We start from the raw sequence: 26,219 nt of genomic DNA on the forward strand, positions 1-26,219 counted from the left end.
ACTAATTCCTGAACATGTGTTTTCTCCCTGCAGTGACCTTCTGAAGCCCCAAGGTACCTTACCTTATCCCTAGCTCAGAATGTCATATAGATCCATTTTCCCTTCTGTCTTTGAACCTCTTGTGCATGTGGGATATCTGACCCTAACATGTATGCAGTATTCCCAGGCATATGTAATAATATTTGGTTTTTTTCTCTTGTTAAACTGTCTCATGTCTATTTGATTACTAGAACAGCCAAAAGAACCTTGAGGATAGAGAAAAATTTCTTCCTCTCCCACACAACCTAGCAAATCCTTGGTAGATGCCTGTTGAAAGGCACAGTGACAGAGGGGATGGGATGCAGGGGGGACAGGGACAGGCAAAGATTGTGTGTGTGTGTGTGTGTGTGATCTCAGACCAATATAAATAATTTATATAGTATTTATACTCTTATTAGCTCAGGTTAGCCAGACAGAGTACAGGAAAAGGAAAAAAAAAAAAGATACAAAACAATACAGCAACACAAAGTAACAAACTCAATGAATCCTAATTGGGATGAAACAGTTTAATCTAATGGTAGCGCATAACACTGCAGGGGAACGGCTCCGAGAGTGTCCCTCCAGATTATAAGGAAGTTCTCAGAAATAAGTAGATCAGCCACAGTCTGGTCCCCTGCCATGGGACGGAGAGGAAACGGAGCGGGGAAAGCACTGTTGGCTGCTGGTTGCTTTCACGTCACTCGTCACTCGTAGATCCAGTTCCGAGCACAGCTCTTGTAATCTACCAGTTCCTCAGGCCGAAACCACAAGCCAATCTCCTTCTCCGCACTCTCCACGGAATCACTGCCGTGGATAATGTTCCTGGATGGGGAAAGAGACGGCCACATGACCAAGAACACGGGGTTAAACTGCCCAGAAGCACCCTTCGCTCCCATTGCCAGAAAGCCTACAAACTACTGCAGCAGAAAAAGCCAAAGCTCCATATTATCAGCTCACATTAAAAGGAAAAACCCATGACTACCGTTAATGTAGGATGAAGAATGCCCTCCCCACATCCCACCTTCCCAGCAACACTGATGCAGGCAGCCAGAGGCTTCGGGAAGGACTTTAGCCAGCAAAGTGAGTTACACCAGGTTCTGCCCTCCCCACAGAGGCACAGCCACAGTGATGCTGACAACCAAAGGCAGGGAGCCTACAAAGCTGGACACCAGCTTAAGAGCAAGAAAAACAATGGACTGATTTAAAATCGATCTGTGTAAGGTATCATGCCCATCCCTAGTGGCGGGAACCCAAATTCTTACGGCAACTCAGATTTTGGAAAAGGGTAAAAAGCACCAACTCCCACCTGCCAACCTGGATACAGAAGTCCCCTCGGATGGTCCCAGGTTTGGAATCCGCTGGGTTGGTCTCTCCAAGCATCACCCGGCCTGTCTTCACAACATTCAGCCCCTCCCAGACCTCCAAGGACAAAAGAAGATATGGTCAAGGAAGAAAACCAATCTCAGCAGAAAATCTGAAAACTACTAATTCAAAAAAGAAAAGTAAAAAGCCCCCTTAAAATGACATTCATTCGCTGAGCAGACAGAGAGAGGTTTCATTATCTGCGCATCCTCCCTTTCAAGATGTGTAGGCAAGGAAAGCTATGAACACAGGTTCCTACTTTGCTTCGCTCGTGACTGCATCCCCAGTGTCTAGAAAAGAGCTTGGCAAAATGATGACTACCAATACACATTTGGAGAATTACTGTGTTAAGTCCTGCCCTCCAGAAGCTTATGATCAGGCAAACCCGTCCTGATTGCTCCCAGCTATGAGTCTTCAGTTCAGCCAGCAAATGTTATCTGGTCTTTAGTAGATGAGAGAGCTGACTCATATCTCAACTGCCCAATCCTCCCGGCCCCAGTTTCCTCTGCATCAGTGAGGACCTGGCATCAGAAGCAGGAATCACGACACTCACTCTTCACTCTCAGCTGAGTCATTCACATCAACACCCCACACATGCACACTCACCATGGCAACCACTGGCCCTGAGTGCATGTATTTCACCAGGCCGGTAAAGAATGGACGGTCCTTTAGGTCAATGTAGTGTTCCTTGAGAAGGTCTTCAGAAGCCTATTGCACAAGATAGAGAAGGAGGATTGGCCCTTCAAAACTAGGAACCCCTGGTTATTTTCCCTTCACTCATCCTGCTGTTTAAAACGTGAGCTCCTAGCTATAACCTAATTCATTCTCAAGACTACCAGGACTAAAAGTGCTTCAGCTTGGTACCAGTTTTCCCCCTATTGGCCTTAACTAATATGAATATTAGGTTCATATTCAGCTATCTCATTTTATTTTTTAAGTTTATTAATTATTTTTCTGTTACAGTTGTGCCACATTTCCCTCTGTCAGCTGTCTCATTTTAGACAGGATATCTAACAATGCAATGAATTTCCATTGACCAAGCCTCGGCTAAAATGTTAGAGGGAAGTGAGGGAGGTAGTTTTAACATTTGATGAGAGGCAAACTGAACCAGGCCATTTCTCAGGGATACTTCACGTTGACTCAAGATAAAGGTCCAGGGTGGTGATCATGCAGTTCTCACAGGTATTTGCAAAGCGCCCAAAAGTTCATGACATGTAGCAATAAATAATTCTGCTGAAGGATAAGTTAGAATCTCTCACATTACAAAGCTGATATGTGAGAACAAATCAATTTAGCTGAAGTACAAACCCTCTGCTTAGCAATTCCACCTGGACTCAACTGTGTTCTCTCTCTGCCACTGCATATATACTTGTTAAGGGGCTAACAAGTTCCCTTGGTTTTTTCAGTTTCATAGTACTGCACTGCACGATCTGTACTGCGCACTTCAGTAATGCACACGAACGTGGAGATTTGCTGCCAAAAAGCACGCCCAGAGCATCCTAACGTTCAGCCCCCGTTGACATGGTCACTTGCCAAAGTAAAATTACACAGCCTTATGTTCATTCCATGTTAGCAAGTCACCCACACTGTCCCTTTCAACCCAAATCAAAGATTAGTGGTAGTCTCCTGACACACACTGACCTGACCTTCCCTTACCAAAACACACTTTTACTTCTATGAATTGGTTTTTATTATCTTTAGTCTGCAAAACAGATCACAGACTTCTGGGGAGGAGACCTCAAGTTTTCCCTCACCTCCCTCCTCCACAACAGATTCAAATAACCCTATAGACTCATGGCAGCTACCCCTCCTCCCACTCTTCATCAAGCCCATATCCTTGTTAGCAAATAGCTGAAAGGAGAAAATGTATGTGCCCAGGGGTCAGAGAGACCACAGTTAAAATCCCAGCTGCATCACTGGGCTTTCAAGCCCATGACTTAACCTCCAAGTCTCAGGTTCCTCATCACTAAGAACCACAGGAATAGGAACGAGTACCTCTAAGGGTTGCCATGAGGGCTAGATGAGAAAACATAGGTGCCCGGCACATGGTGCATGTCCGATCAACTATACTTTGATTTCACTTTACCTTCAAACCTGCCACAAAATGCAAACCCTCTGGAAAGCATTGCTTGTCCAGTACCTGACTCTAATCATTCCATCATGCTCGCCCCTTGGCATTAACATCAGTTTACTCCCATTCATATTAAAGCAGTTTTCCTAAACATCACATTGGAAATAAATTGTAAATCAAACTACATTTAAGATGCACTAGAAGAGTCCAAAGGTGACAATTTTAATAGAAAAAAAGATTGTCCGCTAATGTATTTTCTTTGAGAATGTGAATTCTCCTTTCCCAGGTTTGTTTGAAGAAGGGTTCTTGGCCAATCAATCCTGTGCATTTTTTGAAATATTGCTTTGCAGGTGTTTTGCAAGAGTATCTGCTCTCTGCTATTTCAGATGAGCCTCCCAAATGGCAAAACACTTTTCTCCCACATGCCTGGATAGCGCCTAATATGCTAGACACTAAGTGGGTGGTAAATGATGATAGAAAGATTTCATTGGTGAAAACAAGCTCCCTCAAAGAGGAGGGGGAAAATCTCTAAAATTATCTGCTCAGGAAGCTCAAGAGCAGAGCTCAAACATAACCAGAGCTTTGAGTCAGAAATCACAGTCCTGCGGTAAATAAGGAACTCTGCATTGAGAGGGAGGCTATTTTCTAAAGTCCCTAATAACTTGGTTTGTTTCAAGACTCAGCCAGGATGCTAGGTCACCGAAGAGTTAAGCTACAGCGTTCCCTTGTCCTACAAAAGAATAGAAATAGGAAGAATCCAATCCACTTACCTGCATGAATTTCATAGCAACAAGGCGGAATCCCTTCTGCTCAAAGCGCTTGATGATCTCTCCCACAAGCTGGCGCTGGACCCCATCAGGCTTGATGGCAATGAAGGTGCGCTCACTGTTGGCCATGGTCCTGGGGATAGACAGGTAAATAGCACTGAACAGTGGAACAGTGGTCAATATCCTTACCTACATCTTTATCCTTCTCAAGAGGATTAGCCCATAAATCTGGTTTCATTTTACATGTCAACTCCAAATCTCTCTAGTAAAAATCAAATTCCTCCTCAGTCCTCTCATGTATGAACTAATATTCCAGAATGGGGAAGGGTCCAAAAGCACAAGCTATCATTTCTATCCTACTTTGTTTAGTTTTAAGATTTTATTTATTTATTTTTAGAGAGAGGGAAGGGAGGGAGAAAGAGAAGGAGAAAAACATCAATGTGTGAGAGATCCATCGACAGGTCGCCTCTTGCATGCCCCTAACTGGGAACCTGGCCTGCAACCCAGGCATGTGTCCTGACTGGGAATCGAACCAGCGACCTTTCAGTTCATAAGTCAACACTCAATTCACTGAGGCACACCAGCCAAGGCTAAGATTTTATTTATTTTTTTAAAGAGAGGGTAAGGGAGGGAGAAAAAGAGGGAAACATCGATGTGCAAGAGAAACTTCAATCAGTAGCCTCTCATACACCCTCCAGTGGGGAACCCCCGCAACCCAGGCATGCGCCCTGACTGGGAATCAAACGGGTGACATTTTGGTTCCCAGGTCAGCATTCAACCCACTGAACCACACCAGCCAGGGCATATCCTATTTTATTTAGTGCACTCATGTTAAACATCTACTGTGTACCCAATATTGTGACAGAAGTAAGACAGGGGATGTAAAATAAATAAATAAATAAATAAATAAATAAATAAATAATAAATAAATAAATAATAAATAAATAAATATATATATATATATATATATATATATTATTGCAATTATCCCGATGATTCCCTGGCTGGTTTGGCTCAGTGGATTGAGCGTCGGCCTGCGAGCTAAGTGTCGCTGGTTCGATCTTCCAGTCAGGGCACATCAGAGAAGGAAAACTCTGACTCCAAAAAACCTCCGCTGCCTTGCGGCATACCTCTTCAGGGGAAAGGCTAAGGGAGTAAACCCCGACAGAAAATCCGGAGCCGGAGTCCCTAAGGCGGTTTGACGTTGTAGTCAATACCGGCAACTCCTGCGCGCACCTGAAGCCAAGCTGTATTGACTCCGTCTTTCCCTTGGACCCTTCAGCTGCGAAGAGAGGGGGGGGTCTGCTGCATGGGCAACAGCAGACCCTCCATATCACCCTGCCCAGGCTCTGTAGCTTCAGCTTCACTGGAGAGGACACTCCAGCGTCATCGCAAGATGTCGATTCAACACGGGAGGAGACAGATACCGTGTCACTCCCGAGTCGGACTGCACAGCCATTCTCGGCGGTGCAGATAGACTCTTAAGAAGCTACACCATCGTCTCTCGAGACGGACGGCTGCCGACGACTATCCCGATGAGAAAAACTACATTGATAACGTGACAGAGACATCTGGTACAAGGCAGTATGAAATGTGGTTTGACCTACTACACATCACGGTATTAGAACTGGAAGGAGTTTCGGGGATTATTTCATTAAAAGCCCCTTCATTTCACAAATGAGGAAACAGATGTAGAGCAGAAGAATGAGGGCCAAAATCCAGATTTCCCAACCCTATGCAATATATGCTACATGATAAGAGGTACTGAATACTCTAGCCAATAAACGCTGGATTGTGGGAGAACTAGAGCCATTAGTAATATGTGATATGGGACATCATGCTGGAAGGTAGGCTAGAAATCTATTCCAGACCATTCTTTTTACGGAGAAGAAGACTGGTTTCAAGATCTGCTCGGCCTCCACAAGATGAGAAAGGAGGCCCCTCACCTTGACAGGCAATTCCTAATGTGGATAGCAGCACCACCTCCTGGCTCTATCTTCCTGTACTATATAGTTAACCTATTACAGCACCTTCAGACATTTGAATTTTATGTTTGTGTGTCTGTCTTCCCCAGTGATCTGTGGTCTGTCCCTGGTACCTAGCCACAGGGCCTAGCACTAAATAAATGAAAAAAAAAAAAAAAAAGTCTTAAGTGATAATCGCCCTGCCCCTCCAAGTAAGACAAAGTCCAATGACTGGCGGAGAGCTGCCGATGGAAGCTCGAAACAAGGATGGACTCACCAGGAGAAAATGTGGCTTAAGAGCCAGAAACAGTCCCTATAAATGTCCCTCCTTGCCCACCCCGACATACACCTGTGGTTAGTTCTGGGATCATACACTGAGCTCCAACTCCGAGCCCAGGATTGCTCTTGACAGAAACAAGGCACAACCCCTGTAGTAGCAGCCCGATGGGAAAGGCAGCCACGAGCCACGGACAAAGGCCAGTCCACGTGGAGGTGTGCTGACAGGCTTGCACCTGTCGACAGGCGTTCTCCCACCGGATCCCACTCGCCACTTCTCAGAGGGGAACTCACACGACCCCTTCACCTCCCCGCTCTCCCGACCCCATTGGTCTCCCTTTCCTCTCAGGACCCTGAACCCTTCTCACCCCTCCAGCTGCTTGAACTTCCACTCCGCCTCCTGTCGCCGGCACCGGAAGCTCGCCTCGGCCCCACGTGGTTGCCGGCACCCGCACGGCGGAACCCTTCTGCTTAAGTCAGCTACCGGAAGCTCATTTTGCAGAACCCCACTTGCTCACGCTTCCCTTTGTGAGTCGGACGTTCTTCTAGGGAGCAACTTTCCGATCTTTAACTTCCGACACTGCTCTTCCGGGAAGCTGCCGCCATTTTTATTTTATTTTATCTTTTAAGATTGAATGCCTCACTTCCTCCGTTCTGGAGCAAATTGGCTTCCCAGGAGGTGGCGCTCATACTTTGCCTGAAGTCTGAACGCGCTCCTGACTCAGAGGTAGACACGTCTTCTGGCTTTACGTTTACTCATTTCTTTCCAGTCTGTCAAACAATAAATTCTTTATCGAGTATCTACTATGTGCTTGCCACTGTCCTAAGACCTGGTGGTATTGCAGTGAACTCTCTTGGTACTTCTAGTGGGGTTGGCAGTGGGGCAAACAATAAACAAATGTATGCGGCATTACGTAAGTGCTGTTTAAAAAAACGGGAGAGGAGTGGCAGGGGAGATTGAAGGAGTGAACTTTTTTCTTAAGATTATTTTTAGAGAGAGCGGAAGGGAGGGCGAACGAGACGGAGAGAAATATCACTGTGCGAGGGAAACCGTGGATCAGTTGCCCAGCCCGCAACCAGGCATGGGTCCCGACTGGGAATCCAGCTAGCGACCTTTTGCTCTGTGGGCGACGCCCAACCCGCTGAGCCACACCAGTCAAGGCAAGAGTAAACTATTTTAAAAGGTTGGTTGAGAAAAATCTCACTCTGAGGAGAACACATTAAATGAGGGAGCAAGCCTGTGATTATCTGAGAGCGGAATGTAATAGTGGGCATCCGGTGGTAGAAAATGCAGTTGGAGAGGTGCCCGATTATGCTATGCTGGGAAGCCGCTGGAGTATTTCGATCAGGGCAGAGTATCATGTGATACACATTTTAAAGAAATTCTGACTGCTGCCCTGGCTGGTGTAGCTCGGTGGATTGAGTGCCAGCCTTCGAACCAAGGGGTTGCTGGTTCGGTTCCGGGTTGGGATGCAAGCCTAGGTTGCCGACCGGGTCCCCTGTTGGAGGCGTGTGAGAGGCAGCCACACAATGTTTCTCTACCTCACTTTCTCTCTCCTTCCCCTCTCTCTGAAAAGAAATAAAATCTTTTTTTTTTTTTTTAATTCTGACTGCTGTAGAAGGAATGGATGGGCGGTAAGGTGCAAAGTGAAATCAGGAGCCTTTTCAACAAATGGTGCTAAGCGATTGGACATATATAGAAAAAAAAATCCTCTACCTAAACCTCTTATCTTAAAACAAAAATTCACTCAAAATGGATCATAGATTTTGATGTCAAATGTTTAAGTATAAAAAGTTTAGGGGGGGAAAAAAAACATGCTAAAAATCTTCAAGAGCAAGGGCTAGCTAGGCAAAGATTTTTTAGACTTACCACCAAACGGACAACCCATAAGAAGAAAAAGTTGATAAATTGGATCTTATTGAAATTTAAAACTTTTGTTCTTTGAAAACCTCTGAGAAAAGGATGAAAAACCAAGCTACAGGGAAGGAGAAAATATTAGCAAACCATATATCCAACACAGGCCTTGTATCTAAAATATATAAGGAATTCTCACAACTCAACAGTATAAAAACTCCAATTATAAAACGAGCAAACAGTAAGAATAAACATTTCACTGAAGAGGTGGTAAATAAGCACATTAAAAGAGGTTTAACATCATCATTGGCCATTAGGGAAATGCAAATTAAAACCACAATGAGATATCATAATGGCTAAAAGTGAAAAATAGTGATAATACCAAATGCTGTCAAGGAGGTGGAGAAACTGGATCCACTCATACATTGCTGGTGGTAGTGTAAAATGGTATAACCACTCTAGAAAAGGTTGGCAGTTTCCTATAAAGCTAACCATGTACTTACCGTATATATGACCAACAATTCACCCCTAGGTGTTTATCCCAGAGTATTAAGACATGTTCTGTTCACACAAAAACCTGTACGCAGATATATATAGCAACTTTATTTGTAATAGCCAAAACTGAAAACAATCCAAATGTCCATCAAGTAAATGCTTAAACAAGCTGTAGTTCATCCATACCATGAAACACAATTTTAAAATATTGATCTACACAACTTGGATAGAACTCAAGGAAATTACGCTGAGTGAAAAAAGCCATTTGAAAAAGTTATATACTATATTATTGCACTTACATTAACGTTCTTGAAATAGCAAAATTATAGAGATAAAGAATAGTGGTTGCTAGGAGTTAGGGATGCAAGAGAGGGCAGGGGTGTGTTCCTAAAGGGGTAGCTCAAGGGAATCTTGTGGTAAAAAAATTGTTCTGTATCCTGATTGTGGTGGCAGTTACACAATCTACACATGTAACCAAATTTCGTAGAAGCGCGCACACACAAATGAGTGCATGCAAAACTTATACTATAATTATGTAAGATGTTACCAACAGGTGACACTGGACGAAGGGCACGTGGGACTTTCTTGTACATATATTTTGAAACATTCCATTAATTTATAATTATTTCAAAATTTAAAAAAATTTAAACAGAATCAGAGGAACTGGTTGAGACTACAGTAGTAGTTCAAGCGGGAGATGATGGTGGTTTGCAATAGATGGTGACAAAGGAGAGGGAGAGAAGTGCTTAGTCATAGGATATATATTTCAGGTTGAGCCTGTGGGGAGGAACAGACTTCTGTGCCCTCCCGATTCTTCTGGCTGGTCTAATAATCAAATAGACATGAGACAGATTAGCAAGAGAAAATAAACCAGATTTAATATATACACATGTATGGGAAACCTGCATATATGAGAGAGTCAGAGACCCCACACGCAGGAGAGGCTCAGAGATAGGAAGAGGGGGTGGAGGTATATCAAGTATCCTGCGTTAGGGATAAGTAATGCATCTTGGGGGCTTCAAAGGGTCATTGCAAAATGATAAAAACAAAGGCTTAGTGAATTGAAATTTGCCACGCCCTAATAGGTCAGAAGTTCTCTCTGATAATAGTTTATTAATGGCAAGTTCCCTAATTTCTCTTGAGCCTGCAGCTAAAGTTGCCTTTAGCTCAAAGTAATCTGCATATCACTGACTCACACCTCATTCTGAACCCCTACAGACCCTATATATCAATTTAAAAACAAAAACAAAAACATTGAGAAAAACAGATGCTGACTCCCAGTATTCTCTTTTTTATTTTTTTGAGGGGGTACATTAAATATCAGTTCAATAGTTATTTACAAAGCTTCTTTTTAGTGTTCCACTGTACTAGTGGTCTTATTTTTTAAGATTTTATTTATTTATCTTTAGAGAGAGGGGAAGAGAGGGAGAAGGAAAGGGAGAGAAACATTGATATCCAAGGGACATATGGATCAGCTGCCTCTCGCTCACCCACAACTGGGGACCTGGCCCACAACCCAGGCATGTGCCCCAACTGGGAATCGAATCAGTGACCCCTAGATTCACAGGTTGGCAATCAATCCACTGAGCCACTCTAGCCAAGGCCTAGTGGTTTTATTTTATTATTATTATTTTTTATCCTCATCGGAGGACATTTTCATTGCTTTTAGAGATAGAGAAACATTGATGCAAAAGAGAAGCACTCATCAGTTGCCTCCCACAGGCACCCGGACTGGGGATCTAATTTGAAATTTAGGAACGTGCCCTGATGAAGAATCGAACTTGCAACCTTCAGTTACCTCCAACCAACCCAGCCACACCCAGCCACATGGCTTCTTTGGTTGGAGCATCATCCCATACACCACAAGGCTGTGGTTCGATTCCAGGTCAGAGTATGTACCAAGGTTGCGGGTTCAGTCCCTGATCAGGGTGCATATGGGAGGCAACTGATCAATGTTTCTCCCCCTTCTTCTCTCTAAAAATCAGTAAGCATATCCTCCGGCGAGGATTTTTTTTAAGTTATTTAAAACTTCTATGTACGAACAAATCACATGGGGATTTGTTAAAATGCAGATTCTGATTCAGTAGGTATGGAATGAAGCCTGACAGCTTGATGATTTCAATGCTGTTGACTGATAGGCTACAAGGCCAGATCCTAGAGCCAGGTTCTTTTAAATGGCTGATGTAAGCCTTCTTAGGTGAGGGAGGCCTTGCCCAGGCAGATGCTGGAGAAGGGGGATGGGCAGTAGAAAACAGGAAGGTCTCATCTCTTTCTGGAAGCCATCCTAATTGCATGACTCCACCCTTACCTTCTTTTCCCAACCCTACACACAGCCCTCCAGGCTTTCGCAGGGAAATGTTTCTGCAACCTAAATTAAAAACAAACATTAATAATTCAGAGCATTCGCTAAATCAAAAAGACAAGATAAAGGGCAAAGAAGCCACAGATGTCTTCGACCCTCAAGCCAGGCAGTCACCATGATTGGAGGGGCCAGACTGAAAACCAACACCAGAGTGGACAAAGAACATCCTTGTGGGGACCACTGATGCAAAGATCTGTTTTCTTCTACTCCTCCTCATCTTGGCACTTCAGAAATTCCCGAATCTGGACACAGCCCTGAGGAAGGGGGCAGGCCTCCATTGATAAGATTATTGTTACTGCAGCCAAGTTGGGGCTTAAAATAGAAATAAGCTCAGTTACAGAAAAAACAAAAAAACTATCATTACACATTTGAATTTGTAGACAGGAGTTTATTCATGCTGTAGTATTATCTGTATTATAAAGTATTCATAAATTTTTAAGTTCAGTATTATTAGAGTTTTCCCTTCTCTCAAAGATCATGGGGTTTTATTCATGAATATTTTTATATGGTGCCTATAGATGACAGGAACAAAGCTGAGGGAAACCAACCAACACTGCCTCACCTGGCACCTGGGGCCATACATTTGCTTTGAATCTCTCACGTCACTGGCGTGCACAGTGAGAGCTTATACTTAGTAGGTACTCAGTAAGTATTTATTGAGTGAATCATAAATGAAATATATACTGAGAACTTTGGGTGTTGATTCCTCTTGTCCATAGTATAATATTTAAGATATTTATATTACATATACTTTATCATTAGTTGTTAAAAATATATCTGAGCATAAATCAATTAAAGAGCTTCAATGTGAAAAAATAATAATTCAGAGCATTCAAAAACAAAAGAAATTAGAACTAAAAGTAATCTTAATGGGCATACAGACCAATCCCCTCTCCAGAAATCCTAGGAAGGGTTTTCCACCTCTGCTTGAAATCTCCAAGAATGAACTTTCATTCCCTCAAACTCACATCACTGGCCTTCCACCCATCCCTTGCTAAAACAAACTGGTAATCAGATATATTCATCCCCCAAAATAACAATGAGTAATGTTTAGTGAACTGCTCTAAAATATCAACTGTTTTACAGAGAGGAAGAGCGGTCACTGGACTGCCTGGATAAAGTACGGGAAGATTTTATAGAGGAGGTAGGATTTCCAATTATAAAAAGATGGTGGTAAATAGGGAAGTCTGTAGTTGTCTGGAGATCAGAAAAATAGCCAAGAGCAAAGGATGGAAAGCAAGCAGGGAAAAGAGAAACTATTGGCCCCTGGGGGATAAAATCACCAGATTAGTGACTAGCTTTGAATGCTAGTCTAAAAGTAGAGACCCTGGGCTGTGGTTAATGAAAAGTCATTGGAATTTGGAGGACAGGACAGTGACACAAGAAACATGTTAAAATTCTATAACTCAAAAAAACTGTGGAGGCTGTTACCTGACCCTTCTACACCAGCCCTGGCCCTGCCCCCTCACAGTCTGGGACCTTTCCAATGTGTGGCGACCACCAGGTCCTTGACTCACCTAGGGTAGGTTTCAGGGACCAATCAGAGTGAGAACAAAGCAGGTTTTATTCCGAGAGAGAAAAAGAAAGAGGCCAGGGCCAAGGCCCCACTGTGGAAAAAGCAGGAAGTTCACATGAATAGGGCCAACTGGAGAGCAAGTTGCACGTGAGATCAGTTAGTTCTTGGGATTTTACATGTTTCCAAGGGTAAGAGGATCATCTCCAAGTTGTGTGGCACCAAATTCTGACTTCACCTTCTGGTTAGAAGGGGGCCTTGTTGCTGTGACTTCCATGATCACAGCTGGAGTTTCTTGCCATGAACTGTTTTCTCTTTTATCGTGCCTGGAGGTGGGGGCTCTGAGGAGAGGATGTGGGCTCCTACTTCCTCACTCCACTTGTCAGGACTTCTAATTTACTTCTATCCTGCCTCAAGCCCATCTAATTCACTCACTTTACAGAGATACAAACAGACCAAATGAGACTACCTAATTTATTCAAAATTACACTGGTAAACAGGCAGAGCTTTGTTTAGACAGTGAAGATAAAAGTTATATTCTGGAGAGTAGATTGCACAGGGGAAAAGCTGGAAGCAGAGACCCATTAGGACCCATAATCAATAATCAAGGTCAGAGGATAACAGTTCTTGTGGATTAAAGTGGTCCAAGGAATGTTTATGGTAGAATTCCTAGGATGAACTGGCAAGATTTGGAAATTGATTACATATAAGGGAACTCAAGAGCGTGGCTCTGTTTCAAAAGATGGGGGTTGATTCTTGCCTCAGTCACGTATGTTATGTAACCTTGGACAAGTCATTCAACATCGCTAAGCTTCAGTTTCTATATTTACTAAATGGGAGTAATCGTCGTCGTCGGCAGCCGTCCGTCTCGAGAGACGATGGTGTAGCTTCTTAAGAGTCTATCTGCACCGCCGAGAATGGTTGTGCGGTCCGACTCGGGAGTGACATCGTATCTGTCTCCTCCCATGTTGAATCGACATCTTGCGATGACGCTGGAGTGTCCTCTCCGGTGAAGCTGAAGCTACAGAGCCTGGGCAGGGTGATATGGAGGGTCTGCTGTTGCCCATGCAGCAGACCCCCCCCTCTCTTCGCAGCTGAAGGGTCCAAGGGAAAGACGGAGTCAATACAGCTTGGGTTCAGGTGCGCTGCAGGAGTTGCTGGTGTTGACTACAACGTCAAACCGCCTTAGGGACTCCGGCTCCGGATTTTCTGTCGGGGTTTACTCCCTTAGCCTTTCCCCTGAGGAGGTATGCCACAAGGCAGCGGAGGTTTTTTGGAGTCAGAGTTTTCCTTCTCTGATGTGCCCTGACTGGAAGATCGAACCAGCGACACTTAGCTCGCAGGCCGACGCTCAATCCACTGAGCCAAACCAGCCAGGGGAAAATGGGAGTAATAATAGTCAACATATTATAGGATTATATAAAGTAATCCAATAACAATTTAACACAGTGTCTGGCACATAGTAACTAATAAATGTCAGCTGTTTGGGTTTTTTTTTTCTTATAGCTATGGGTAACCAAATTTTATATCTAAGAAACTATGACAATATTGATATTAACAGAAATAAGGAAGACCAGAGAGGGTGCCAGGTAGAAGAAGATGAGTTTGGTATAATGTTTAATCTGATGGAGGGGTGATACAAGAGAGAAAAGGGGTAGTAATCAATTGAAGATATTTATCTGGGGTTCAGAAGAGACACTAGGCCTCAGTGGGGACATGTGGGAATTAACTGCATAAACATGATCTGTGGGTCTAAAACGTCTTATTTATTTAGTTTTAGAGAGAGGGGAAGGAAGGGAGAAAGAGAGGGAGAGAAACATCAACGTGTGGTTGCCTCTCATGTGCCCCCAACTGGGGACCTGGCGCACAACCCAGGCATGTGCCCTGACTGGGAGTTGAACAGGCAACCTTTTGGTTCGCAGGCTGGTGCTCAATCCACTGAGACATGCCAACTAGGGCTGAAAAGTAGTTCAAAAGGAGCAATAATTACCATTCATTTGTTACACAGAAATTAACAATAGCTAATATTATTGAAAGATTGGTTTGTGCCAGGCAAAAAGTGCTTTACTTACAGTAACTTATTTAATCTGCACAACCACTTAATGAGGTAAATACTACTGTAACCCACATTTTTAAAAAAGATTTTATTTACTTTTAGAGCAAGGGGAAGGGAAGGAGAAAGGGAAAGAAACATCGATGGATGGTTGCCTCTCATACACCTGCAACTGGGGACTGCCTCGCAATCCAGGCCTGTGCCTTGACTGGGAATCAAACTGGCAACCCCTTGGGTCACAGGCAGGCATGCAATCCACTGAGCCACACAATCCAGGGCATAATCCACATTTTTAGGTGGGGAATCTGAGGCCCAGTCAGGGTGAGTGACTTGCTGAAGTTCAGATACCTGGAAGAAGTAGAATCAGAATTTAAAGCCAGTCCCTGCAGTGACAGAGCCTGAGCTCTAAACCTCACGTGTGCGCTGCTTGACTATGTGCAGTTTTATTCCTACATCTCACTTCCATGCGGGGATCACAATGGGGTGCAAGGAGATTAAAATTCAAGACCAATAAGACAGCTAGCTCTAATAGTGTGCAAAGCATAGACTGAAGAATAGAATTGATCCATGTCATGACTGTCCTGTTATTAATGATTTAAGGAATCAGAGCAACTAATGCAATAAACCCACATGTGAGAAAGAGAAAGGCATCTTGGGATGCATTGTAAAGAGAGAACATTCATAACAGTAATTGGTAATGAGCCCCCAGGGAATTGTCATGGCCCATAATCAAGAATGAAGTATGAACCCTCCTACCTTTGACTCCAGAGTCAAACAACAAATCCAACAGCAGGATCTTTTTTAAGATTTCACTTTTATTTATTTTTTAGAGAGAGGGAAGGGAGGAAGAGGAACATCAATGTGTGAGAGATACATCACCATTTGCCTCTTGCACACCCCCAACTGGGGACTTGGCCCGCAACCCAGACCAGTGCCCTGCCAGGAATTGAACCAACAACCCTTCAATTTGCAGGCTGGCACTCAAGCACTCAGTCCACTGAGCCGCACCAGCCAGGGCAGGCTCTTTCAGTGAAGGTAATTGCCTCTGTTTCACAAAAACTACACACAGCTCATCTGTCTGCCTCTGGCTCTAGACTATACACATGGAAACTACTGGCTTAGTCATCTGAGGCTCTGATCCCCGAGGGAGGGAGAGAGAGAGGTTTTTGGGAAACTTGTGTTATTTGCTGATTGAGGAAGGAAGTCCTGAGACACTCCTCACATTGTCTGGTGCAACAACCATGTGAGGTGGGCACTGTTCTAATTCCTATTTTACAGGTGGGAAAACCTAGACACAAAGGTTAAGGCACTGAGCCAAGGCCACAGAACTAGGGAGTGGCAGAGCCTGGCTGTGACTCCATCTGACTCTTGCTCTAAGCTCACATGCTTAACTGCCATATACTGTGCACCATATGCTATGATTTCCTCAGAAATCATAGATTTCTCTGGCCCAGTGAAACTGTTACAGAACCCCTGGGCTGCTCCAGTTGAAAACAAACCCACGGACTCTTTAGTCAGGGGCCCGATTGCCCGCCGCCAAAATTATAACTCTCAATACCAGAGTTTAGTGAAAAGAAAAAGAATAGTTTATTTAACAGATATATGGATTTAGTTATTTGCGGATTTCTGTTGTTAAGTCTTATGCTCTTTAAAACACCCATAAACACATATCCTTGCCTCCCCCCCTACCAAACCAGGCTAGTTTTAGAAAAGTCAGAGAAACCCTTTCCCTACTTTCCAAACACAGTTCAGCTTTACCAGCAGCTGCCAATCATTCAATCCTGATTGGGGAGACCTCGTCTGTGTTATGGGGTCCACCAGCTTTTAATCCAGAACCTCGTGGATTCTTAGCCTCCTTGGAAACTGCATAGTTAATCCTTTTGTAATCCACACAGTCAGTCTGTTCCCAGTCAAATCCGCACAGTCAGCCTGGCTAAAATGTCTGCCGCTTATTTTTAAATCCCTGACTACGTCCTCTGATGTAGTGGGTGCAGTAACCAGTTCTGACCATTCACAGAACCCCACGCAGGATCTGTGTGCTTTCACCATACCATCCCCTGGTCCAAGTCCCCTCCCATCTACCTGAGGCTTTGGATGCATTAAAGCCATTTTGCATAAAAAAGACACTAGCCACCAGCCTCAGGCATGTGGAAGCATTCTAAAAGCTGCTTCCTTCTCCTCATCCCCCAGCCAAAAACTCTGGGTTTTTTTGGACTCCCCTGTTTCTGTAACAAAACCTTAAAAGTCACAATCTAACCCAAATTATATCACTCATCTTTTTTCTTCCTATTCAACTATGTTGCCTTCCTGTGACACCCTTACATTTTCTTGCCTGTGAACAATGACACTAATAGCATTGATCTTTTCTCCGTAAACTCCTCGGTTCCGTTTATTTTTACATTCTCTTACAAATCTCCTCTTGTTTCAACTTTCTAAGCTTAGATATAATAAAGCCTTTAGCAAAAACATGGGCTCTTTGCCTGTAACAGTCTCTCCACTTGCCCTGACCCTGGTATAGTCTTTCAGGATAAAACTCTCAGGAGGGAAGGATTATGTGACTGAACAGGCTCAATATTGAAAGCAGTGGTTTAGCATTAATCTCCCTCTTGCTTTCATATAGTTGAACTATCTAGGACCACTACTGGGAGTCTGACATGCACCTGGTATCTTTTGTCTTTACTGATGATGATTGTGATACTAGACTGGTTCAGCAAGTTTCTCCTTTCTCTCTTCAGCCTCTCCAAATTGGGACTGAATGTCACATAATCTGTAACTTATATAATACTATGATTGCAGTGCCTTTTCTGTTAGTCAGAATAGGCTAGGTTGTGCTGCAGAAAAAAAATAATCAATCCCCAAGTTTCAGTGGCCTAATCTCTTAATCTATTCAGGTTGCTGTAACAAAACTACCATAGGCTAAAACGAAACAAAGAAACAATCAAAAAAACCTTTACATCAGCTTGTAAGTACTGATATTAGAAACATCCAAATCTAGAGAATTTTTACATTTGTCAGGAAGCAAGACCTCAAATGCTTTGGAGAACAACAGTATTGCAGTTTCTTTTATGCTTTTGAAAATAAGGAGGGAATTTGCCCTGGCCAGGTAGCTCAGTTGGTTAGAGGATTGTCCCTGTCCCAATACCCCAAGGTTGTGGGTTCAATCCCAGGTCAGTACACATATAAGAATCAACTGATGAAGGCATAAATAAGTGGAACAACAGAGCGATATTTCTCTCTCACTTGCTCTCCCTCTCTCCCTTCCTCTCTCTAAAATCAATTTTAAATAATTTTTTTAAATTTTATGTATTAATTTTTAGAGAGAGGGGAAGGGAGGGACAAAGAAGGGGAGAGAAACATTGATTGATTGTCTCGGGCATGGTTGTCGCACGATTACCTTTCGCAGGCCCCTAACTAGGGACCTGGCCCACAACCCAGGCATGTACCCTGACCAGGAATCTAACCAGTGACCTTTCAGTTAGCCTAATCCATTGAGCCACACTGGTCAGGGCTAAAAAATAATTTAAAAATAAAATAAAATGAGAAAATGTATGGAAGATTACAGGAAGATGAGAGAAAGCAAGGCAGGGATTGGATTACAGGATAGTTAAGGTGCTGTGCTCTCCTGAGGGTGCTTGTGCCTTTGAGGGTTATTACTTCTGGAATTTCAAAGGTGTGAAAGCTTAGATGCACAAGAACAATGGACAGGGCTTGCATAAAACCTTTCACTGAAGAAGCCACAGGCCTGGAGTGTGACCACCCGCCATGACCTGCCCCTGCCCTGTTAGTAATTTATGATCAGGTCACCCTGTGAGGTTACTTTCCATAGAACCCCCTTTTTTGTGTGCACATAAACAACAAGCATTGATTTCTCATGGTTCTGGACACTGGGAAGTCCAAGATCATGGTGCTGACAGAATCCCCTTTCTCATTCATAGCAGTCTGTCTTCTCACTGGAACTTCCTAGGTCTTTTTTTAGCAGAACACTAATCCCGTTCATAAGAACTCCACCCTAGTAACTATTAGTCATCTACCAAAAGCCCTACTTCCTAATGCCATCACCTGTGTAGTTAAGATTTCAACATATGGATTGTTGGAGGGGCAGGCATAAACATTCAGTATACTGCACTGAACGAAACCAAAGTTACCCAGAATCTGCTGCAGGGCCAGCATCTCTGTAGTAATTTCCTACTTTGCACCGACTCTGAAATCCTAGCTCTTTCCAGTGTGTAGCTCTGCCATCTCAAGACAAAGCCTATGTGTACCACAACAGGGCAGAGAGAGCTGAAGCGTCACTCAGCTCTTAATAGTAGGTTCGGCCTGGAGGTGGCAGCTATCACTGTTCTTTCCAGCCCATTGACCAGAATTAGTCAAATGGCCTTGTAAGTCTAAGGGATCTGGGAAACATGGAGGAACAGGTAGCATTCTGTGAGCAGGAAATTTCTTTGCCTTCTTCTCATAAATGTCTCCTACCCTGTAATCTTTCTTCCTTCCCCAGCCTAGTCACAGCCCATCCACTTTTACCTTGGACTTTAACCTTCTACCTCTAAATTCACAAATTATAGTTTAATCTGACTGTTGTTCTTTGGAGTGTTCTATCTCCTGTCAGGTGACTGTGACTCTGCCCTATCAGTAGCTTGCCTCACAATTCTACTGTTTTCTCCCACAGCCCCAGGCTTACTTAGTTTTGTATCTGGTCATTTTCCAGGGGCTACCCAGCCAAGAGTAGTCTGCAAAGACTCCCTAAACTTTCTGTAGTTAAAATTGGAGTTATTGCCCTGGCCACTGTAGCTCAATTGGTTGGAGCACTATCGCATAGACAAAAGTGTCATGGGTTCGATTCCTGGTCAGGGCACACACTCAGGTTGCAGGTTTGATCCCTGGTCAAGGCACATATGAAAAGGCAACTAATCAATGTTTCTTTCTCACATCAATGTTTCTCTAGACTCTCTAAGTAATGGGGGAAAAAAAATGTCCTTGGCCGAGGATAAAATTTTTTTTTTTTTAATTTGGAGTTGAGAGTGTCAATGTAAGTAACATCCAAACCTGTAAGAATTTTTGTGAGTTTATTTGGGCCAAACTGACGATAATTGCTAGGAAGCAAAACCTTAATGGATTGAGAAAATGCTCCAAAAACTGGCTGTTTTGCACCTTAGTATATTTTTATTATTTGTTTATTAATTAACTCATTTATTTAAAACATTTTACATATTTTAGAGAGAGAAGGGAGGGAAAAAGAGAGGGAGAGAAACATTGATGTGAAAGAGAAACATTGGTCAGTTGCCTCTTGTATGTGCCCAACAAGGGACCGAACCCACAACCCCAACTGGCAATCCAACCGGTGACCTTTCACTTTACAGGACAACGCCCAACCAACTGAGCCACAGGGGTAAATGCTTGCATTTTATTTTATACATTACAGTCAAAAGAGAAGACGTAGGAGAGTTACATAAAATCCATTGGTGATAGATTAGGGAGGTGGGAGAAAGCAAAGCGGGGGAAACCTCCAGAATTGGATAAAAAGTAAAATGATAGACACATACTTCTTTTACATTGGTGGATACAGGATAGTAAAAAGTGAACAATTAAAATGATAATAACGATGAGGGGGATTTGTGGTTTCTGCTCTGGTAGGGTGCTTGTGCTTTGAGGATTCTGGAAAAAAGAAATTTGACTTTCAAAAGGTATTTTATCATAGATGCAAAAAGACAATAGACAAGTTCAATTAAGCTCAACACTGACCTTTGTCAGGGAATATTATAGCCCAGAACGTGACTGCTTACCATGACCTGCTTTTGGTTAAAAGGTTTTAATTTCAAACCATCCTATGTGGTTACTTTAGGTCTCTGAGTTTGTAAGGCCACCACACAGGCCTCCCATGAGCTTGTCAGGTTTAGTATATGGCCCCTTTTCATCCACAAGAGCAAGAAACACTTTCTCTGGAGTGAGATAAAAAGAGGGAAACAAGGGAAGAAATACTGAAGGAGGAAAAGCAGGCAGAACAAATTCTCTGGAAGCTGTTTTGAAGGGCCACCCCTGGTCCACTATTGAATTGGGGAAAGTTGGCATTCGTGCTGCCTGTCACTACCAGGATCAATAAGTAGAGACAAGGATTGAATCTTTATGGATGCTTTATTCAGATGCTGGTGATCTGAGAAGATGGTGGGTTATGTGCCCTAAAAACCATCTTAACATCTCATCTCAGACCAACCTTTTTATAAGGAGAAGAAAAGGGTTGGTAAGGGGTTTGGAAAAGAGTTAATCACATCAAAGCTGCAGTTATCAGTTTCCCTAGCATCCATTCTTCTGCTGACAAGTGATTATCTGCATCCTGGTTGGTGGATATTTCCTCCTGGAGCACGGAGGCCTAGATATCATCTTGATCACAGTCCTCCTGGGGCACAAAGGTTGAATTGCTTGCAGGCCTCCTGGAGTCAGGGTAGGTCTGGTCATGCATTCCAGTTCCTGGAACAACAGCTTTCTACATGCATTAATCACTAAACCTATTAACTATAACTAAAGCTAAAAACATTTAACTGCTGAGTTCCCCCATCACTGTCTCCCTAGGACAGTTTAATATAGGTCAGACAAAAAGACCTCTTGGAAAGGGCCCCAAAACCCTCTTGTAGAAGTGAGTCTTCCTTTGCCAAGGTTCATTCACATTCTGATCGGAGTATTAGTGTAATGCTTTTGTTCTTTGTTAAATACACCTCAAGAGCAGTATTTAAGGAAAGTTGAAGGTAAGAAAAATTAATACGATCAATGTAAAAATTATTGTTGTTTGCATACCTCTTTCCAGTCGCAGGGGATGAAAAAAAATATTTTCCTTTACCCGTCTTGGGTTCTATAGCTGGGACCCTATAAATTAGACTAGCCAAGACAGATTAACAAAAGAAAACAAATGGAAGTTTATCAAAATGTGCATGCCACATATACACTTGGAAGTACCAGTGATGAGCAACCCAAAGGAGCAGCTTTAGAATTTAGGCTTATATGCCATCATCATAGACTAAACAAAGGAGAAGGGGTTTGGGGTTTCTGGGCAGAGGAAGTTAGGGAAAGGTGACTAGGAAAAATATGACAAACACATGTTGTTTAGTAAGGTATGTTGCACAGATTTGAGTGGATGCCCTTTCCATTAATAAGAGTTTTGTCAAGCCCTGGCTGGCGTGGCTCAGTTGGTTGGAGCATTATCCCATAACTGAAAGGTTACCTGTTCGATTTCCATTTGGGCACATACCTAGGTTGTGGGTTCAATCCCAGGCCAGGGTGCATATGGAAGGCAACCTATTGACTTGTTCTTCCACTTATTTATGCATTTACTGGTTGATTCTTTTATTTTTTCCCATTGGTTGATTCTTGCATGTGCCCTGACAGGAGATTGAACCCACAACCTTGGCATATTAGGACAAAGCTCTAACCAATTCATCTACCCTGCCATGGTCAAAAAAAACAAACAAGCAACAACAAAAAAAACCTTTTATTGAGAAAAAATATATACCTCCTTGTACCTTTGGTTATAATCCTTCCTCTAATCTCCCCCAACATGACAAGCTATTTGAAGACAGCTCAGCTCAGTAGTATTTATTTATTTATGTTTAGAGAGAGGAAAAGGGAGGGAGAAAGAGAGGGAGAGAAACATTAACATGTAAGAGAAACACTGATTGGTTGCCTCTTGCACACCCACAATTGGGACCTGGTCCGCAACCCAGGCATATACCCTGACCAGGAATCGAACTCACGACCTTTAGGTTCATAGGCCAGTACTCAATCCACTGGGCCACACCAGCCAGGGCTCAGTAATATTCTTGAAGGCTGCTCTTCAATAGGGTAATCATGTCCAGTAACGGCAAGGTTTTTTCTCATGTCAAGGCTACAAGTCCCAGCTGGGCCATTTCCCCCAGAACATACCTGGCTTCTGTGGTTTTCAAGGGACAAAGTCATCCCTGCATAAACCTTGAGAAGAAAATGAAGAACCTTCTAAGAGAATGAACAGTGCTGTAGACACAGTGGGCATGATTTTGAAACAGTGACTTATAGTAAGAAGAGAGGCCCATAGGAAAGGGAGCTGGGCTTGGCACCTTGCTAATAATTCTATAACAGTTAATAATCTTATCCTAAATTTATCAAATATTTATGTGCCAGGCACTGTTGTGCTTTATGTGTATTAATTCATTGAATCTTCACAACAACCCTCTGAAATGTGTACTCTTACTCTCAACCTCTTTACAGATGAGGGTACTGAGGTACAGAGAGTAACTTGCTCAAGATGTCACAGCTAGTAAGTGGCAGAAGCACAATTCAGACCTCAGCAGCTAGCTCCAGACCCCTTGTACTCTTTCACTGTTATTTATTGCTTCTTGCTTGGCTGAATTTGAATTTTTACATTTTTACAAAGCAGTAAAGAATACATCCTTCTGGCCCTGGCTGGTGTGGCTCAGTGGGTTGAGTGCCAGCCTGCAAACCAAAAGGTTACTGGTTTGATTCCCAGTCAAGGCACAAGCCTGGGTTGCAGCCCAGGTCCCCAGTTAGGGGCTTGTGAGAGGCAACCACACATTGATGTTTCCCGTTTTTCCTTTCTCACTCCCCCCGCTTCCAGTCTCTCTAAAAATAAGTAAATAAAATCTCTTTAAAAAAATACGTCCTTCTGAATCTTGATTTCTGGTAATCTGATAGTGGACAACAGAATGTTATTCCTCTATATGTAACACTACATTACATTAGAATGGACATCAGCCCAGGATATGTCTTCTTCTTCCAGACCTATGGTCTTATGTCAAACATGTTATTTGGCTTTTGACTTATGAATTTTTTAAAAAGGGAGACCGAATGGGACACTGATCTGAGAGTTCAGAGCTCTAGATACTTGTTAGAAACAGCCATAACTTTATATGTAACTGTGGATGATTCCTCAGTTATAAAATGTGGGAATTAAGACTTCATTCCACACTGGCTAAGGGAACTGCTAATGCTGAAATCTCATGTCCAAATGAGAAATTGTCTGACCAAGAACTTCTAGCACTGTGGCAGAAGGAAAGAGCAAATACATATCTTGAAAGAGGCAGACCCTCTGTTGCCCCTGGAGTCACACATATCAAACTGATATGAACAAATAAGTATCTGTTCCCCACTTCCGATGTGTGAGGCTATCAAGTGGCAATAGTTACTATGCTTAAGTTTTCAATTAGCTCTGTTGACCCTACTAAAAATAAGCCACTAGTATTAGGGCTGAGTCATTTTCATACAGGAGAATGTGGAAGAAAAAAGTGACAAAGGTCATAGAGGCTCTGTGAATTATTTCCCTTCTGACCAGACACCACATCTTGTTCTCAATCAGCTCCTCTTTTTCTATTTTACTTTTTAAAAGACTTTATTTATTTATTTTTAGAGAGGGGAAAGTAGGGAGAAAGAGGAAAAGAAACATCAATAGGTTGACTTCCACGCATCCCCAACCAGGGATTCAGCCTGTGCCCTGACCGGGATCAAACTCACAACCTCTCAGTCTACAGGCCAGCACTCAATCCGCTAAGCCACACCAGCCAGAGCTCTGTTTTATTTTAGATAAGCTGTGTACCTTAAACAGAAAACATTTTTTTTTTTAAAGAAAACATTCACTAGAAAAAAAGAAAAAACAAACAAAAAATAAAATTACAAAAAACACATAAGAAAACATTCACTAGTATGTTACTGTGTTTTAGTTTGTTTATATCCTGTTCTCTGCTGTGGATTGGCCTTGTCCTTAGTGCTGTTTTTTTTGTACTTTTCTAAGGAATAGAAGTTGATTTTTTTTCTTTTGGTCACAGACCCTGCCTCAGGTTTATTTGTACAAATAGCACAGGAGGACCAGCCCCATGCAGACAGCAACCCAGGGGTTACACCAGTCCTTCCGTTCTCACATTGGCAAACAGAAGCCTCTACTGTACAGTCTTCCTTTGTGGGAGCCTGAGCCACAGCAACAGCCGCATCCTAGGGCTTGATTTGAACCTTGGCCTTGGATTTTGGCTGGCAGAGCCTGAGACCCTTAGCGATGTGCACGAGTATGTTTCCCAAGCTTAGGGTGAACAATGTAGGTAAGTCAATTCAGCTTGTGGTTCCCGCCCTTTGGGATCTTGAGCTTGACCTCTTTGGATTTTACAAGCTCCTTAATAGACTCAGCATGGGCACTCATGTCCTTGGCATTGTTGGCTTGCATCTTCTTCAGACCCTTCTTGTGCTTCTTGGCAAAGCATATGCTCCTCCAGAACTTGGGGTCTACCCCCTTAAGAGATTCATATATACCCCTGTCATGTCTTATTGGGCTTCGATGCACAAGGCAAATGGACCCATTAATTCAAGTAACACAAACATAGCCTGAGAACTTAGGGTGGGGGTGGGTGGTAGGCAGCAGTAACTCTGAATGAGGGCTGCAGGGAATGCTGCCATCGCAGCCAGGCTTCATAGATGTCTCACGTAACATCAGAGTCAGAGCAGGACAAGTTAGACAGGGGGTGATACCAAGAGAATGAACCCTGAGTTCCAGTAGCTTGAAATTTCAACTTTGAACACCAGCTGTATATAGAGACCAGGCAGGCAAGGAACATTGCATAGAGATCAGAAGACAGAGAACAAAGCTCAAGCATGGATCCAAAGACCCCATTTACCTTATCCACCTCCATTAAATGGCAGAGGACAGCTTCTCCCCCATACGCTGAATACTCTTGAGGGGCAGTGGGAGGAGAAGTCAGCTTAAATACTCAGCATTCTAGAGACTGCCTGTGACCTAAAGGGACCATTTCAAAATTTCCTTCAGTCCAAGCTTTCCTTTGATTAGGCCACTCTGTGACTCAGGTCTTGGGAAGCAGGCCAGATTAGGGTCAGACAAAACAAATCAAATTTCTGTGTTTTTCTGAATCTCTGAGTTAACCTCTAAGCCAAGTCTTCTGTATTTACCAGATTACTTTCCCCTTGGCAAAATCCTCCAGGAGGCCATGACCTAAATGGCTTCCAAACAGAGTTAACCATTCTTTCCTCTTTATTATCATTTCACTTTGTATGTGAAATGGTTGTACTTCCAAGCAATCTGTGCTTCCCAGGTCTGTCCCTTACTAGACTGCTTGTCCTGAGGGCAAGTATTGTGCCTGAAGGTGCTAGACCAAGGTCTAGCTCCTTCATCTTGAACCCAGCACAGGACCCAGCATTTAATAAGAAGTGTTGCCCTGATCAGTGTGGTTGAGTTGGTTGGATGTCATTCTGCAAAGCGAAAGGTCACTGGTTCAATTCCCAGTCAGGGCCCATGCCTGGGTTGCAGGTTTGGTTCCAGGTTGGGGTGCATACATGAGGTAACTGATCAATGTTTCTCTCCCTCTCTTTTCCTCTCCCTTCTTTTCTCTCTAAAAATAAGTAAATAAACTTTCAAAAAAGATTTAAAAAAATAAGAAGTGTTGGCTGAGTTACACTGAGTTTCTAAAGATGGTGGATTTCAGAAGTGATGCTTTGGGTAATTGAGA

At 43.1% G+C, this 26,219-nt stretch overlaps 1 protein-coding gene across 1 annotated transcript; it reads right to left on the minus strand.

The window, feature by feature from the left end:
- Positions 1 to 722: 722 nt before the first annotated feature.
- On the minus strand, positions 723 to 6,933 carry LOC149998236 (nucleoside diphosphate kinase A). The gene is made up of 5 exons (XM_090292386.1): positions 6,827 to 6,933; positions 4,222 to 4,351; positions 1,987 to 2,088; positions 1,325 to 1,437; positions 723 to 840 (listed from the first exon to the last, which is right to left on the minus strand). Exons 2-5 carry the CDS (start codon positions 4,345 to 4,347, stop codon positions 723 to 725), a joined length of 459 nt encoding a protein of 152 aa, XP_090148512.1. The 5' UTR covers positions 4,348 to 4,351; positions 6,827 to 6,933.
- Between the last annotated feature and the right edge of the window lie 19,286 nt (positions 6,934 to 26,219).

The sequence above is a fragment of the Furipterus horrens genome, unplaced genomic scaffold (genome assembly GCF_987537825.1).
Source record: "Furipterus horrens unplaced genomic scaffold, mFurHor1.1.pri manual_scaffold_11, whole genome shotgun sequence".
In the NCBI taxonomy this organism is placed as follows: domain Eukaryota; kingdom Metazoa; phylum Chordata; class Mammalia; order Chiroptera; family Furipteridae; genus Furipterus; species Furipterus horrens.